Raw genomic sequence first — 18867 nt, 5'->3', positions numbered from 1 at the left:
ATGGCACGTCATCCATGCACATGGGGCGCTCTGACGTCACTCTGGAGCGCCCGGGAGCCGCGCGGACTGTAAGTATACCGCTCCCCGCTCCTACTATGGCAACCAGGACTTTAATAGCGTCCTGGGTGCCATAGTAACACTTCAAATGCTTTCAGTACACTTGCGTTTTTCCGGATCCGGCGTGTAATTCCGGCAAATGGAGTACATGCCGGATCCGGACAACGCAAGTGTGAAAGAGGCCTTAACAAGCTCTGCCTCTGGCCTAAGGCCTCTTTCAGACAAGTGAGTTTTCCGTGCAGGTGCAATGTGTGACGTGAACGCATGAATAGCACCTGCACTGAATCCTGACCCATTCATTTCAATGGGTCTACGTCTGAGTGTTTTTTTTTTTTGTTTTTTTCACACATCAGTTCTGCGTTGCGTGAAAAATGCAGCATGTTCTATATTCTGTGTTTTTCACGCAGCCCTGGCTTCATAGAAGTTTATGGGGATTCAGTGAAAAACGCATTGCATCCGCAAGCAAGTGCGGATGCAGTGCGTTTTTCACTGATGGTTGCTAAGGGATGTTGTTTGTAAACCTTCAGTTTTATACTAAGTGTGTGAAAAACTCCTCAAAATGCATTGTACCCGCGCGGAAAAAGCTGAACGCAATCGCAGACAAAACTGACAACTTGCTTTCAAAATGGTGCGAGTTTCCCTGAATGCAGCCTGAGCCAATCCGTATTGTTCGTGTGAAAGAGGCCTAAGGCAGCTATCCTATAAGTGAATGTTCAACCCTTTAAACAGATCTTGAGACATGACTTGGATATTAAATAAGCCAGCAGCTCATCTGCAGACAGCTTTTTCAGGGCGATTGCCCCTCATCAGCACAGAGCAGAGTTCTGGCTTAACTGGGTGAGAGGCCCAAGTCAGGGTTTGGGGGTACTAGCTCTCCTTGGGGAGAGAACCTTAGGGCTTGTTCACACAACCGTGTGAAGCCTGTGCCCGTATTGTGGAGCGCATTTGCGGGTCCCGTTCCATGGCTATTCCGCATCACGGATGCGGACCCATTAATTTCAATAGGTCCGCAAATCCGGAGATGCGCAACAGAACCACTATGGAGTGCTTTCTGAGGTTCTGTTCCGTGCTTCTGCACTGCAAAAAGATAGAGCTTGCTCTATCTTTTTGCGGAACGGAGGGATCGTAGACCCATTCAAGTGAATGGGGCCATGATCCCTAAGCAGCTGCCACATGGCAGGTGCCCGTGCTTAGTGGACCACAATTTGCGGTCCACAGCATGGGCTTCACACGGTCGTGAGAACAAGCCCTTAGGCCCCTTTCACACGGGCGAGTATTCCACGCGGGTGCAATGCGTGAGGTGAACGCATTGCACCCGCACTGAATCCTGACCCATTCATTTCTATGGAACAGTGCACACGAGCAGTGATTTTCACGCATCACTTGTGCGTTGCGTTAAAAATCGCAGCATGCTCCTCTTTGTGCGTTTTTCACGTAACGCAGGCCCCATAGAAATGAATGGGGCTGTGTGAAAATCGCAAGCATCCGCAAGCAAGTGCGGATGCGGTGCGATTTTCACGCACGGTTGCTAGGTGACTATCGGGATGGGGACCCGATCATTATTATTTTCCCTTATAATATGGTTATAAGGGAAAATAATACTATTCTGAATACAGCGCTGGAGGGGTTAAAAAATATATAATTTTGTTTTAACTCACCTTAATCCACTTGCTCGCGCATCCCGGCATCTCTTCTGTCGTCTTCTTTGCTGTGTGCAGAAAAAGGACCTGTGGTGACGTCACTCCGGTCATCACATGATCTTTTACCATGGTGATGGACCATGTGATGACGGAAGTGACATCACCACAGGTCCTTTTCCTGCACACAGCAAAGAAGAAGACCGAAGAGATGCCGGGCTGCGCGATCAAGTGGATTAAGGCGAGTTCATCTACAGAACACCGATCCCAAGCCCCGAACTTCTGTGAAGAAGATTTTTCTCACGCGCTTGCAAAATCGCATTACAATGTTTTGCACTCGCGGGAACATGTGCGATTTTTCAGCGCAACGCACCCGCACCTTTTCCCGCAACGCCCGTGTGAAAGAGGCCTTGGTCTTTGTGAGGAGACATAGGCTATAAGGCCTCTCACCCATTTAAGCCAGAACTGTCTGCTCTGTGCCGATGAAGGGCAATCACCCAAAAACAACTGTCTGCAGATGAGGTGCTGGCTTATTTGATATCCAAGTCATCTCTCAAGGCCTATTTAAAGGGTTGAACATTGACTTATAGGATAGCTGCCTTACATCTGGTGGCATCAGGCGCAGAGCTTGTTAAGACCTAATTTGCATCCCTTCCCAGAATTCCAGAGGAGCATGTATGGCCTATAAGTCTCCTCACGCCGACTAAGGCGCTCTATCCCCAAGGAGAGATAATACCTCCCAAATACAATTTAGAGGCACTTGGCAGTGAAAATTAAAGATTACATTTCATCCAATAAAATGTTGCTTCACAAGGGGCAAAAGGAGAAAAAACACCCCAAAATCGGTTACAAATTTTCTCCTGAATACAGCAACACCCCATGTATGGGTACACTGAAGGCCATCTGGCTTTTGGAAGACAGATTTTGCTGGAAAGGTTCTCAGGGGCCATGTGAAATTTGCAGAGCCCTAGAGGTATCAGAGCGATGTAAGCGTTGTAGCCACAGCATGTTGCAGTGCGACACCGTAGACCACCATTATAAAAATTGTCGTGCGACAAATGTTGCCGTGTAGTTGTGCCCCATCTGTCACGCGACACATGTCGTCATGTAGACCTAGCCTTAGACTCAAATGTTTACGGTAATTTTTACAAGTGGTCACAGGAGAAAAAGCCAGCCATTGTGTCACTGCTTTTTTTTGGCCAAGTGCAGGAAAAATGACATCTTTATTCTACTAGGCCAGGGCTCGACAAATCCCAGGCGCCAGGTCGCCATGGCGATAAGGAATTTGGTCCTGGCGCTTGGGTATTTGTCAGCCCGTTTTCAAAAGGTGCACGGGCGACGGGTGCGGAGTGGAGATGAGCGCCTCCATTGTGGAAGCGCTCATCTCCATATTCATCTGTATCACAGTCCTCAGGATAGCGATACAGATGGCTGTGCTGAGGGGCAGGGGAGAGGCGTCTCCCTTGCCCGTTCCTCCGATAGGCTACAGGCACTAGGCCTATCAGTGGCCGGTGCAAGCGGTGTGATGACGTCATCGCGCCGCCTGAGCCGCACAGTGCGGGACACAGGCCGGAAGAGGCCTGCATCACATAACTGACAGCAGCATAAGGTAAGTATATGAGTTTGTGTAAGTGTATGCCCCAAGAGGAAGCGTGAAGCGAAACGATCGTCGGGCGGCTGCTCCAGACCTGGGTCAGTAATGAATTTATATTGCTGTATTAAATGCATTAACACTCTTTTTCTCTCCCCCTGCAGTTTGGTTGCGTGAGGTGGCACACAGGCTCACATAGCCGTACTGGCTATTGTGTTCTGCTACATATGCTCTGTGTGCATTGTATATGGGCCTCACTTAACTGGAATTGCTATTGCTGTAGGTGGGGGGGATACTATGTTTGTAACACTTTGGTTCTACCAGAACTACTGTCTTCCTGTATGTGTTTTATGATATACCTTGATGGATGTCTAATAAAGAAGTTATTGATGATAATAGTTTTCTGCGTGGGAGCTTTTTCTAAGCAATTTGTAGGTGGAATAAGTATATGAGTTTATTGTTTTTATTATTTATAATATACTGTGGCAAGAAGAGGGATGGGGTCCCTATATACTGGCACAATATGGGGGGCACTATAAAGAAGAGGGGAAGCACTATGGGGGCCCTATATACTGCCACATTATGGGGGGCACTATGGAGAAGAGGGGAAGGAGCACTACGGGGCATCTACTGGGGGCCCTATGTACTGGCATGCATTATTGGGGGGGCTCTATGGGGTAGTGGGGGGGCACTGTGGGGGTTTTATGACGCGGCTCCGCATGGCTCCTAACTTTTTTAGCTGGCTCCTAGATTCCAAGGAAATTTGTCAAGCCCTGTACTAGGCAGTACGATTAGAGATAATTTTATATCGTGTTCCAGCACCGTGCCTAATATGTGAATTTTTAATATTTCTTCCCCCCAATTGTAAATGGCTTGATTAGGGGAAAGGGGTGGTTTTTATTCACTTAAAGGGGTTCTGCACTTTGTTTTAACTGATGATCTATCCTCTGGATAGATCATCAGCTTCTGATCGGCCGGGGTCCAACACCCGGTACCCCCGGCGATCAGCTGCGCTCCAGTAGCGCCGCAGCCTTCTCACTGTTTGCCGCCGGCCCAGTGATGTCACGACTAGTATCAACTAGCGTGGGCGCGGCTAAGTTCCATTCAAGTGAACGCCCACGCTAGTTGATACTAGTTGTGATGTCAGTGGGCCGGCGGCAAACAGCGAGAAGGCCGCAGCGCTACTGGAGCGCAGCTGCTTTCTCAAAAGGCTGATCGGCGGGGGTCCCGGGTGTCGGACCACGGCCGATCAGAAGCTGGGGATCTACCCAGAGGATACATCAGTTAAAACAAAGTGCAGAACCCCTTTAAGTTAAATATATTATTTTTATTTTAAACTTATTTTAATCCCACTAATCGGGCTTCAACTTGTCCGGGAGATATCCCTTTTTCAATGCAGTACTTTACATGCTGTATTGTACTGCATTGAAACTGTCACTATTAGGCCTCATGCACACGACCGTGCTGTCTCCCGCAATTTGCGGAACGGGAGGCCCATTGTAGAAATGCCTATTCTTGTCCGCAAAACGGACAAGAATAGGACATGTTATATTTTTTTTGCGGGGCCACGGAACGGTGCAACGGATGCGGACGGCACAAGGAGTGCTGTTTGCATCTTTTGCGGCCCCATTGAAGTGGATGGGTCTGCACCCGAGCCACAAAAAATGCGGCTCGGATGCGGACCACTTTAACGGTCGTGTGCATGAGGCCTTACACTGACAGTTGCCTGTGAGTTCCCGTCTGGGGGCTGGGCCTTATAGGCTTTCATACATGCCTTTGTAAGGCTTCCAGGTGACATGGCATTCATCAGCATCCAATAGTTACAGAGGGAGCTCCATCCCTTTGTATACTGCTTAGATGTCGCGGTTAACATTAACTGCAGCATCTAAGGCAGGGGTAGGCAACCTCCGGCACTCCAGCTGTTGTGAAACTACAACTCCTAGCATGCATACTTGCTCTGCTCTTCTAAGCGCTCTCATAGAAATGAATGGAGCATGCTGGGAACTGTAGTTTGACAACAGCTGGAGTGCCAGAGGTTGCTGATCCCTGATCTAAGGGATTAATCCACCAGCAGCGATACAGGGTGATACATCAGGTGCTCGGAGGCCCGTGTACATGTACGGCGGATTGTGTAACCGATATATTTACTGTGCTGTATACGTACAGTGCTCGGCCTTAAGCAGTTAAAGGGAACCCGTCACCATGAACATGGAGTGTCATTTGCAGGCAGCACATTGTGACTGACATATGGGAAATTATTCAGCATAACTTTGAATGTATTCATTTAAATCTCTGCTCTTCTTATGCTTAGGAGTCATGTGGGCGGTCCTACTTAGTGGCTAAACATACAAGAAATGATTTTATTCACAGAGCAGGACCGCCCACATGACTCCTAAGCATAAAAATGTAAATCCGCTACTACTAACAGAGTATGGAGCGGCCATATTGAAAAGGGACAGCTGGTCTCTGAGAACACTTTAAATAATGGCGAGCCACGACCACCTAAGGGTCTATTCACACGTCCGCAAAATGGGTCTGCATCCATTTCACAATGTTGCGGAACGGGATGCAGACCCATTCATTTTGAAGGGGGCCGGAATGTGCTGTCCGCACTTCCGCTTCCACAAAAAATATAACATGTCCTATTCTTGTCTGCAATTGCGGACAATAGGCATTTTCTATTATATTGCCTGCGATGTGCAGTCCACAAATTGCGGAATGCACATTACCAGTGTCCGTGTTTTGCAGATCCGCAGACTCTTTGACCCTCATTACAAATCGTACCTTTCTCTTCTGTGTCCCTCGTCCAGATCATGAAAATAACACCTTTTAAACTTATGCAAATGATCTTCTGAAGGTGCCCAGGGGCGCGTTACTGGGCAATGTGCCCAGAAAAACACACCTCCAGCCGGCGGACGTCACGAGCGGCACCAGAGGACGGCGGGCTGGGAACTGGCCCGCACCTGCTCTGCCCATTATGGGCAGAGGAACAGCTTTTCATATTGCGCTGCATGCGCCGGCCAACTAAAGACAGCCGCCCGGCACATGCGCAATATGAAAGGCTGTTCCTCTGCCCATAATGGGCAGAGCAGGTGCGGGCCAGTTCCCAGCCCGCCGTCCTCTGGTGCCGCCCGTGACGTCAGCTGGCTGGAGGTGTGTTTTTCTGGGCACCTTCAGAAGATCATTTGCATAAGTTTAAAAAGTGTTATTTTCATGATCTGGACGAGGGACACAGAAGAGAAAGGTACGATTGTAATGAGGGTCAAAGAGTCTATAACCTGATCTGAGCGGTCCAAAAAGCTCAGATTAGGTGAAAGACTCCCTTTAAATATTTTTGGGGGTTTTACAATGGAACCCTATGGTGACAGACAACACTGTACAGCATCTGTTTAAAGGGAACCTGTCACCAGGATTGGGTATAGAGCTGAGGACATGGGTTGCTAGATGGCCGCTAGCACATCCGCAATACCCAGTCCCCATAGCTCTGTGTGCTTTTATTGTGTAAAAAAAACAATTTGATAGATATGCAAATTAACCTGAGATGAGTCAGAGCTTGAAAATATGACTCTTCTCCGGTCACACAAATAAGATATGACTCTTATGTTAATTTACATATGTATTAAATCGTTTTTCTTTTTACACAATAAAAGCACACAGAGCTATGGGGACTGGATATTGCGCATGTGCTAGCGGCCATCTAGCAACCCATGTCCTCAGCTCTATACACAAAATCCCGGTGACAGGTTCCCTTTAACATATTATATGTATACATTAAACACGGGACAAAAACGTGATGTGAACACCGCCTAAAACTGGCAGTTATATTTTGTGGTTATTTTGTATTTTTCAATTTTTTTTTTTTTTTTGCTTCAAACATAAGGTCCCTTCTGAACTGGCATCTCGATGGCCGACACCGCCACCAGCTTCTACAACTGAAGCAATCTATGGTTTGAAAAATATTTTGCAGGCATCTAATGGAGCTTTTCCGCCTGTACAATCAGGGTGCGGCGGGTGCCTCGGTGTATACATACATCGTGTGAGGTAGATAACCCCATCTACAGTGCAGGGTATGCCCACATCAGTTTTTACAAATTGTTTTTGTCTTATCCCGAAAACCTCCACTGCCGGGAAGCAGGTAAGTGACCGCTCCTTTACCGGCCCGGCTGCTGCGACAACATCTGGCTGTGGGCACCGTCCTGGGCGATATCATCCAACTGTGGGCGACCCTATGAACCAGGACATCTGGACAGCAGCATTCCTTTGATTCGCAAGCAATCTTCATTACCACTACATACCAGAAGATCCTTGAGGCAACAACCAACATGGCAGCAGACCCTGCCCTGTGGCCACCACAACATGGACTTTGCCAGCTCTGACCGACCCATTCAATTATACATGGCTGGTATGCCTGAAAGAGAACAGCTGCCCTTGTGGCCGGGGCGGCAGGGATCACACACGGATGGAGACCCCACTCTTATAGGAAACCCCCATGAACACACTGCCTCCCCCGCACAGGGACTAGAGGGAGCATTAGCCCATAACAACCAACCAGATGTCACGTTACATTCTCCAAGTGCCGCTTACACAATGAAAGCGGCGAGCTGATTGGTCGCTATGGTCACATGCTCCCTTTCTGTGTTATGAGGCCCAGTGTCTACATCGTTTTACGCGATACCTGCCGCCTCCGGTCATGTCTGGTAAAACAAGGCCTTAAGAACTCACAGGGTCTTGGGCATCTCGTCCTCCATGGCTCCGGGTCCCTCTCTGTCCTAAGGGACCCGGCGGGAAAGTAAGTCTTGCGGGTTGTCCGAACAAGACCGGTGAAGAGACGGGAGCAAGAATGAAGCAGGGCGCGCACAGCTGTCTGTCGTTCTGTCTGACCGCTACGTGCCGCACTCCGCTGCCTCTCACCGCTCCGGCCTGGAACAATGCAAGAGAAACCGTCACCACAAGATGGCGGCGGGGGAGGACGGCGCATGCGCACAGCGAGGACCCCGGAAAAGGCTGTCCTTCCTAAGCGCCCATATGGAGCTTATACAGTATTAAAAAACAGTTGAGATGTAAAATAACGGGCGACATTAGTCACTGGACCGTAGATGACATCTTCAGTGACAAACCGGAACGGAAATGTAATTTATAAGCTTAAATTCGGGGGCTAAAAGGAAGTGCGCCGCCCGGGAATCGAACCCGGGTCGCAAGAATGGGAATCTTGCATGATACCACTACACCAGCGGCGCCGGTGAGGACAGACCTGCTCTATGTGCCTGAAGACTGCCACCAGACTGACCACAGGGCTCTATCCACACAGGCAGGTTTATGGTGATGGGTTTTGTCATCTTTTGTAACAAAAACGTTGTCAGTTTAACAAAATATGACAAAAACACCCATCAAACTCGTCCTGTGTGAATACTGCTTCAATCCAGACCCTGCGGTTTTCAAGCTTTGCAAAACACAAAGAAATTCACGGTATCCGGATGTCACTTAGAGGAGAGGGAAGTCTATCAAAGTGTAATTCACAATTTCGATTTTTGATGGGAGACGCGCCAAAACAGAAAGTCCGGACGGCACAAGGATGGAATATCAGAGACACGAGGGATCCCGATGGAATCACCGCACAGTCCTGAGGCAATCTATGGTTCCGCAGGTCCGAGTCCTGCCCGCTTACACACCAGAAGTTTTGTCCAAGGCTCATTCACACGACCGTATGAATGGGTCCAAATTTGCGTAACTGGTGTGGATCCATTTCAATGGGGGTTGCAAAAGATGCGGACACCGTGTGCTGTCCGCACCTGTTCCGTGGCCCTGCAATCGGGGACAAGAATAGGCTTTTTTTAGAATGGGACGCCCGTTCAAGCAAATTGCGGAACGCACATGAGCAGCGTCTGTGTTTTGCGGATGTGCAATTTGCGTAACACAAAACACAGCTCGGTCGTGTGAATGCGCCCTTACTTAGGCCTTCTATTGTGCCTACAATTAAGTGCAAATGGAATTTCTATGCCACCCTTGTATTCCACTTTCCGAAAACGGGACGTGATGTGCCAGTGACTCATTTGTCATCATTTACACCAGTTTTCCAGGATGAGTGACATCTACGCCGGCTGCGGGCTCTAGGCACAGGAACTGCATGAGGGTGTGCTTTCCTTCTGCGTCACAGGAACTACACAGCACCGTACCCCAAAATGGTGACAGTGAAAAATACAACTCATCCTGCAAAACACAAGCCCTCCTACCGGTCCTCACCCATCGATGGAGAAATAATGGGATATAGTGGAATGTGGCTGTAAGGAGTTAGGGCGCTGTGATGACTAACAGCGCTATTATACCCCCGGCTGTCGATGCCAGGATCGGAGACACTGATGCTGCAGTCAATGCTGACCGCGGTGTGTAAGTGGTTACAGAGATGGAGGAGGCTCCATTTCTCATCCCGTTGCTGAAAAGTGAGGCAATCGCAGGGTTCTGAGGGGTTGCCATGTACCGATACCTATTCACTCCTGGAATTATGGTGAATAGGCATTCTGTCAGTTCTTAGGCTGGGACTACACGGCAACTTTTGCTGCATAATGGAAGTCAATTCATTTGCAGTAAGATACACAAGTGTCAAAAAATGGAGCACTGCGACTCCATTCACTTCCCTTATGTTCTGAGATCTGTGGTCGCACGGTTCTTGTCACAGCCAAAGTCTCCGTGTAGTCCCAGCCGTACGGCCAGGGGCGGACTGGGAACTAAAAGTGGCCCTGGAAAAAATGCTAAAAGGGGCCCCATTTTGTAGTCGGGTCCAAATTGATGGAAGGCCGGGCCAGCAATACAAAATTGTGGCATATTATACCGCCCCAACAGAGCCAAATACCACAGTCCATCACAAAATACATCCCCAAAAACCTCCATTGGCCAGTTGTGAGGAGGGCTCAGGCGGCCCCCTGGGCATCGGCCCACCGGGAAATTTCCCTCTAAAGTCAGTGGCCAATCCACCCCTGCTTACTGCAACTGACATAATACATCAGGGTATAGAAGTATTACCGGTGATCCCTCTATTGGGACGTAATCAGAAAAAAAAATCACATTCTTTTCACTTACAAGTGTCATTCATTTTATGTACAAAAATAATACAATACAATAAAAAAAACTGCACATAAATGGTATTGCTGTCTGTAACGTCCCATACAATAAAATGATCAGTGAACGTTGTATGAAATAACAATTTGAAAAAATGCCTAAATTGCCTTTTTTGTTTACTCAGCCCCCCAAACAAAGGAGATGAAACAGTAGTATTCACCCCAAAAGGGCACCAAGAAAAATTAAAATTTGCTTTATCAACAGAATAAAATCAAACGTTCAATTCAGACCCTACGATTTCCTGAATTTTTCAAATTTCGCTAAACACAAAACAATTCATATCATCCAGATGTGACACGTGTGAGTGCGGTAAAACTTTGTTCACACTGCGACAACACTGATCCAAATGAAATCACCACCCAGTTCTCTGGTTCCAGAGGTCCGAGTCTTGCGTACAGGACTTACACCCATGAATTTTGTCTGACTTATTTTTTTGGGGGCCTTTAAAAATGCAAGAATAACCACACGCTTTTTTTTAGGGTACCTGCATTTTTTTTGTGGTTGTGACTTTTTTTTTTTGCAAACCAGAAACTGGAATAAAAAAGTTTCAAACTGTAACATTGTGACTTTTTAACCACTTCCCATCTGGGCCATTTGCCCCCTTTCTGACCAGGCCTAATTTTGCAAATCTGACATATCTCACTTTATGTGGTAATAACTTTGGAACACCTTTACTTATCCAAGTCATTCAGAGATTGTTTTTTCGTGACACATTCTAATTTCACTTTTTTGGCAGATTTTCCATTTTAATCCAATTTTTTCTTTAACACACGATGGTTAACAGCCAAACAAAACTATATTTATTAACCAGATTCTGCGGTTTATAGAAACACCCCACATGTGGTCATAAACTGCTGTATGGGCACACGGCAGGGCGCAGAAGAAAAGGAACTCCACACGGTTTTTAGATGCCATGTCCCATTTGAAGCCCCCCTGATGATGCACCCTTACAGTAGAAACTCCCAAGAAGTGACCCCATTTTGGAAACTAGGTGATAAGGTGCCAGTTTTATTGGTACTATTGTTGGGTACATATGATTTTTTGATCATCTATTATAACACTTTATGGGGCAAGGTGACCAAAGAAATTGGTTGTTTTAGCACAGTTTTTATTTATTTATTTTTACAGCGTTCACCTGAGGGGTTCGGTCAAGTGACATTTTTATAGAGCAGATCGTTACGGATGTGGCGATACCTAATATGTATACTTTTTCTTATTTATTTAAGTTTTACACAATAATAGCATTTTTGAAACAAAAAAATTATGTTTTAATGTGTCCATGTTCTGAACTGTGGATGGCACTGTTATGGGGGATCTGTGGATGGCACTGTTATGGGGGATCTGTGGATGGCACTGTTATGGGGGATCTGTGGATGGCACTGTTAAGATCCATAAAAGCCTAATAAACCCCCCAGGCCGTCCCATAGTCTCAGGGTGTGATTCCGTTTCCAGCCAGCCGCAATCCTTCTGGACAAACTTTTACGCCCCTATGCCCAGTTAGGGAAATCCTTCATTTTGGACACTACAGACTTTATCAATAAGACCAAGGGTCTGGACATCCACGGAACTGACTCAATTCTGGTTACCATGGATGTCTCTAGTCTGTATACAGGGAGTGCAGAATTATTAGGCAAGTTGTATTTTTGAGGATTAATTTTATTATTGAACAACAACCATGTTCTCAATGAACCCAAAAAACTCATTAATATCAAAGCTGAATATTTTTGGAAGTAGTTTTTAGTTTGTTTTTAGTTTTAGCTATTTTAGGGGGATATCTGTGTGTGCAGGTGACTATTACTGTGCATAATTATTAGGCAACTTAACAAAAGATAAGAAAACATGCACAAACTTTTTTCAATGTTTTCAATAATATTTTTACAAATTTTCGGATCCGCAAAACACATGTGGACATCTGAATGGAGCCTTACAGGGGGGTGATCAATGACAGAGGGGTGATCACCCATATAGACTCCCTGATCACCTCCGTCATTGATCACCCCCCTGTAAGGCTCCATTCAGACGTCCGCATGTGTTTTGCGGATCCGATCCATGTATCAGTGGATCCGTAAAAATCATACGGACCTCTGAATGGAGCCTTACAGGGGGGTGATCAATGACAGGGGGGTGATCAGGGAGTCTATATGGGGTGATCAGGGGTGATCAGTGGTTCAAAGGGGGTTAATAAGTGACAGGGGGGGTGTAGTGTAGTGGTGTTTTGTTGTACTTTACAGAGCTGCCTGTGTCCTCTGGTGGTCGATCCAAACAAAAGGGACCACCAGAGGACCAGGTAGCAGGTATATTAGACGCTGTTATCAAAACAGCGTCTAATATACCTGTTAGGGGTTAAAAAAATTCGGATCTCCAGCCTGCCAGCGAGCGATCGCCGCTGGCAGGCTGGAGATCCACTCGCTTACCTTCCGTTGTAATTAAGGGGGGGTGTTATTAAGGGAGGGGGTGTAATTAAGGGGGGGGGGTGCAGGATTTGTTCATTTTATTGATGGGGATTTGGATTTTTTTTCTTTTTGGTACAGATGGAAAGGGATTTTTTTTAAGGGGGTGCAGGCTGCACCCCCTTAAAAAAAATCACTTTCCATCTGCACCAAAAAGAGAAAAAATCCAAATCCCCATCAATAAAATGAACAAATCCTGCACCCCCCCCCTTAATTACACCCTCTCTTCTCCCCTTAATAACAAACCCCCCCCCTTAATTACACCCCCTCCCTCCCCACCTTAATTACACGGTACACCCCGACCCCCCCCCCCCTTAATTACACAATTATTTACTTAACTTTACTTGTGTGTGTTTCACATTTATATTGATGATGCCCCCCGCCGTCCGACCGCTGCGCTGGTATAATAGATGGATCATGGATGGGATCCTTCTGATCCGTGAAGGCGGCGGCGCGGCATCAGCGTCGTGACGTCGTCACGTCATGTTGCGTGCCGCCCGCCGCCGCAATAATCCTTCTTCCACCGGACCGAAGCCGGCGCCTGGCGCCGAGTCGCGTCGCACGGTCGCCGCAGTGGATGAAGCCGGGGACAGGTGACTCCGGCGTCAGCACCCCCCTTGTGTGTGGCACCCGGGGGGGCCCGCCCCCCCCCCCCCCCCCTTGGTACGCCACTGCCCATTTCAATTATTTATTTTTACCAGTGAAACCAATATAACATCTCAACATTCACAAATATACATTTCTGACATTCAAAAACAAATCAGTGACCAGTATAGCCACCTTTCTTTGCAAGGACACTCAAAAGCCTGCCATCCATGGATTCTGTCAGTGTTTTGATCTGTTCACCATCAACATTGCGTGCAGCAGCAACCACAGCCTCCCAGACACTGTTCAGAGAGGTGTACGGTTTTCCCTCCTTGTAAATCTCACATTTGATGATGGACCACAGGTTCTCAATGGGGTTCAGATCAGGTGAACCCCATGTCATTAGATTTTCTTCTTTTATACCCTTTCTTGCCAGCCACGCTGTGGAGTACTTGGAAGCGTGTGATGGAGCATTGTCCTGCATGAAAATCATGTTTTTCTTGAAGGATGCAGACTTCTTCCTGTACCACTGCTTGAAGAAGGTGTCTTCCAGAAACTGGCAGTAGGACTGGGAGTTGAGCTTGACTCCATCCTCAACCCGAAAAGGCCCCACAAGCTCATCTTTGATGATACCAGCCCAAACCAGTACTCCACCTCCACCTTGCTGGCGTCTGAGTCGGACTGGAGCTCTCTGCCCTTTACCTATTCAGCCACGGGCCCATCCATCTGGCCCATCAAGACTCACTCTCATTTCATCAGTCCATAAAACCTTAGAAAAATCTAAAAGTCTTGAGATATTTCTTGGCCCAGTCTTGACGTTTCAGCTTGTGTGTATTGTTCAGTGGTGGTCGTCTTTCAGCCTTTCTTACCTTGGCCATGTCTCTGAGTATTGCACACCTTGTGCTTTTGGGCACTCCAGTGATGTTGCAGCTCTGAAATATGGCCAAACTGGTGGCAAGTGGCATCTTGGCAGCTGCACGCTTGACTTTTCTCAGTTCATGGGCAGTTATTTTGCGCCTTGGTTTTTCCACGCGCTTCTTGCGACCCTGTTGACTATTTTGAATGAAACACTTGATTGTTCGATGATCACGCTTCAGAAGCTTTGTAATTTTAAGAGTGCTGCATCCCTCTGCAAGATATCTCACTATTTTTGCCTTTTCTGAGCCTGTCAAGTCCTTCTTTTGACCCATTTTGCCAAAGGAAAGGAAGTTGCCTAATAATTATGCACACCTGATATAGGGTGTTGATGTCATTAGACCACACCCCTTCTCATTACAGAGATGCACATCACCTAATATGCTTAATTGGTAGTAGGCTTTCGAGCCTATACAGCTTGGAGTAAGACAACATGCATAAAGAGGATGATGTGGTCAAAATACTCATTTGCCTAATAATTCTGCACTCCCTGTACTAACATTCCCATGGAGGATGGTATTAGGACTGTGATGGAGACCCTGGTACAACACCAGGAATACTCACTTGAGGAAAACCTCTTTATCAAAGAATTACAAAATTTTGTGTTGAAAAATAACTATTTTCTATTTGAGGATGATTTTTACCTACAGGTAGCGGGTGGGATGTAATGTGGCACCGACATTCGCGGTTATATACATGAATGCCTTTGAAGAACAATTTGTTTATACCCATCAACTGTTTGACAAATGTGTAAAAACTTGGCTACGCTATATTGATGACATTTTCTGTTTGTGGCAGGGATCACTAGAAGACCTACAGAGCTTCCATCGGGATCTGAACTCAGCAGTGGGGTCCATTGCTTTCTCCTTGGAGACTAGTCAGACAAAGATTCCGTTCCTCGATGTTCTCCTCCAGGTAGAAAATAGCCATTTACATTATGACCTATTCACGAAACCCACAGACAGGAATAGTCTTTTGTTATACGAAAGCTATCACCCACCGGGCCTAATCAATTCACTCCCACTAGTAAAAGTAAGGCTAACACAAATGAACAATAAGTTCGCAGTTCGCGGGTTCCCACCCAAAATATTGAGAGAACACGCACAACGTGTAAGCAACACAAGTAGAGATGACCTCCTAAAACCAAAAACAAAATCTGGCACTAAACAGGACAGCAGAATCCCCTGTGTAACGACCTACTCCACTTGGAGTACTTCCATTAAAAGAATTGTGTATAAACACTGGCAGATCCTGCAGAGCAGTATCCCCAGTGTTTTTCACCTCAGACCCCTGATGTCCTATAAACGTCCACCCATTATCCGTGACCAACTGGTGAGATCCGATCTTGGATCTATGAAAATTGATGCACAACGCACCATCACGGGATAACCCAACTTGGGTACTTAGCCATGCTTGGGATGTGCCCAGTGTGGCAATGTCACAAAAGGAAATTCTTTCACGCACCCCTCCTCAGGGGAAAAAGTACTATATAAGGGGCCATTTCTCATGTATGACAAATTATGTCATTTATCTCATCAAATGCCCCTGTGGCTTGGGATATGTGGGTGAAACCACACAAAAAATAAAGGACAGAATTAGCCAGCATAAGTCCAATATCCGCACCAACAAAAAGGAAGCCCCTTTAGTACAACATTTCCAGGAACACAAACACACGCCTAGCCAATTACGCTTTCAGGTGATCGATTGGGTCCCAAAACCCCGGAGAGGGGGGGGTCGTGATGACATGTTACATTCAAGAGAAATGCAATGGATCCGCCGCCTGGGGACCTTGGGCCCGGGAGGTCTAAATAAGGATTATAAATATGCCTAATTTCACGAATGTTTAACTTATACGTTTCTCACATTTCTCTCCAATAGGTTCTTCCTTCACAACGTATCCCCATGATTCCACGTAGAACGTTCACTATAGACCACCCTTCATTAAACATCTATAGTCCAATTAAAGGGGTTGTCCGGGTTCAGAGCTGAACCCGGACATACCCTTATTTTCACCCCGGCAGCCCTCCTGAGCCTGGCATCGGAGCATCTCATGCTCCAATGCGCTCCTGTGCCCTGCGCTAGATCGCGCAGGGCACAGGCTCTTGTGTTTACAATAACACACTGCCGGGCGGTAACTTCCGCCCAGCAGTGTGTTCGGTGACGTCACCGGCTCTGAGGGGCGGGCTTTAGCTCTGCCCTAGCCGTTTTACTGGCTAGGGCAGAGCCAAATCCCGCCCATCAGTGCCGGTGACGTCACCGGGGTTCCTGTCAGCCCCATAGAGAGCCCCGGTACGTCACCGGAACTCAGAAAAATGCCTTTGCCCTGCGCGATTTAGCGCAGGGCAAAGGAGAGCATCGGAGCATGAACTGCTCCGATGCTCATGTCAGGGGGGCTGCCGGGGGGGAAATGGAGGGCTGTCCAGGTTCAGCTCTGAACCTGGACAACCCCTTTAATGTATCGCTGCCATTGGGTATAGTATGCCTACAGACCTAGTTATAGTTATAGATATGAAAAGTGTATGTGTTTGATATGCAAAAACCAGTAGCACCATATTGAGACAATTGAATCACACCACCACCCCTTATCAGAATGATGTCTACGAATTTTAGATCCCAAGATACAATGGACATGCACTTAATCGCATCCCCACTATAGTATATACAATACCCTCCCAGACCAGGACCTTAAATGGCCGTAGGGGACTCTAGACATCACTGGGCATGCGCCAGTCCTTCTTCCCACTGAACTCCAGGAACCAAGATGGCGCGGCGGGCATACAGGGGTAATGCGCATGCGCAAAGTCCCTACACACTGCAGCTCCGCCCCCCACACACGTTGGCTACGCACCGCAGCTCCGCTCCCCACACACGCCGGCTACCGCCGGATGTCCGGCTTTGATTCTAAATAAAATACCACGGCGTGCTCCGCATGCACCGCACGCCGTGGAAACACTCAGACCAGCCATCCAGGTATTTATATGATATACTAATGTACTTGTACTTAGACTCATATTATGCGCAATATACGATACCGGCATTTAGGCTCTGGAATCAGACTGCTGCTGCCACTATACCAAATGGCTGTATAGCCCTCATATGTGCTACAGGTTCTTGTATTCTTACATGACATTTCGAACGCCACTTCCCTCCCCAGGGTGAATACAAGGGTTCATTTTGTGATAATATAACTTGGGCAACCCCCATAACCCTGAAATCGCATCTAAATCATAGACCTTAAGGATGACCATATACTTTAACCATGTCGCATCCTGTAATTAATGTCTTACTATAATCATGTATCGAGCCTGCCACTGCAGTCGTGTTTTGGGTTCTATGCTCTAATCAGGTTCTGGCTCTTTGGCTCTCTACTTTAATCATGTTTTCTCCAAATCATGTCTTAACCCATTTTTTCTAGAAAATATTTTTCCCAAATCATGCCTGAAACATGTCTCCCCAATCATGCTTGCCTGAAACATGTCCTTAGCATGTCCTTCCAAATGATATTCATTGCTTTCCTGTATCATAAACATATGACTCTTGACGCTAGCGCACAGCCGCTCTTTTTAATGAAATAATTGACTGGCGCCAGTGCCTTATACGAATGTTGGACCACAGAGGAACTGATGTCTACGGCTTTGTCTACCATCAAATCATGTGTCTAAATTGATATAAAATCAAGTGTCTAAATGATATAGGATCAGTACTTGCATGCTAGCCACGTCTCCCTTTATGACATGAATTATCTATTTATTAATACAACAGATGAATTGTTGATGGCCTTTTGGATGAGCTCTCACTTGTTAAAGGGCTTCTGTCACCCCACTAAAGTGTTTTTTTTTTTTTGGGCTAGTCAAATTAGTTATATTGCGATATATGACAATATAATTGTGTTACTTACTTTGATCCAGCAGTTTCTGCAAAAAACGAAGTTTTAATATATGTAAATTTGGTCTCTACCAGCAAGTAGGGCGGCTACTTGCTGGTAGCTGCTGCAGAAATCCGCCCCCTCGCCGTGTTGATTGACAGGGCCAGCCGGGATCTCCTCCTCCGGCCAGCCCTGTCGGCATTTCAAAAATCGCACGCCTGTGTGGATTCGGCGCAGGCGCTCTGAGATGAGGAGGCTCGTCTCCTCAGAACTCCCTCAGTGCGCCTGCGCCGATGACATCATCGAAATAGAAGACGTCATCGCGCAGGCGCACTGAGGGAGTGCTGAGGAGACGAGCCTCCTCATCTCAGAGCGCCTGCGCCGAATCCACACAGGCGCGCCATTTTTGAAATGCCGACAGGGCTGGCCGGAGGAGGAGATCCCGGCTGGCCCTGTCAATCAACACGACGAGGGGGCGGATTTCTGCAGCAGCTACCAGCAAGTAGCCGCCCTACTTGCTGTTAGAGACCGAATTTACATATAAAACTTCATTTTTTGCAGAAACTGCTGGATCAAAGTAAGTGACACAATTATATTGTGATATATCGCAATATAACTAATTTCACTAGCCCAAAAAAAAAAAATCACTTTAGT

The 18867-nt window shown here is 47.0% G+C and overlaps 1 protein-coding gene and 1 non-coding gene across 2 annotated transcripts in view; both read right to left on the bottom strand.

Moving 5' to 3' along the window:
• Positions 1 to 8242, bottom strand: part of LOC122927445 (nucleolysin TIA-1) — a 29329-nt gene extending 21087 nt beyond the window's left edge. The window contains exon 1 of the mRNA XM_044279291.1: positions 8008 to 8242. Within this exon, the coding sequence (XP_044135226.1) occupies positions 8008 to 8033 (26 nt within the window). The 5' untranslated portion in view covers positions 8034 to 8242. The remainder of the gene's footprint in view (positions 1 to 8007) is intronic.
• Positions 8243 to 8451: 209 nt separating this feature from the next.
• Positions 8452 to 8522, bottom strand: TRNAG-CCC. The gene has a single exon. It is a non-coding gene; the product is annotated as a tRNA-Gly (tRNA).
• Between the last annotated feature and the right edge of the window lie 10345 nt (positions 8523 to 18867).

The sequence above is a fragment of the Bufo gargarizans genome, chromosome 2 (genome assembly GCF_014858855.1).
Source record: "Bufo gargarizans isolate SCDJY-AF-19 chromosome 2, ASM1485885v1, whole genome shotgun sequence".
NCBI classification, from domain to species: Eukaryota; Metazoa; Chordata; class Amphibia; order Anura; family Bufonidae; genus Bufo; species Bufo gargarizans.
This window is presented reverse-complemented; position numbering and strand designations above follow the sequence as displayed.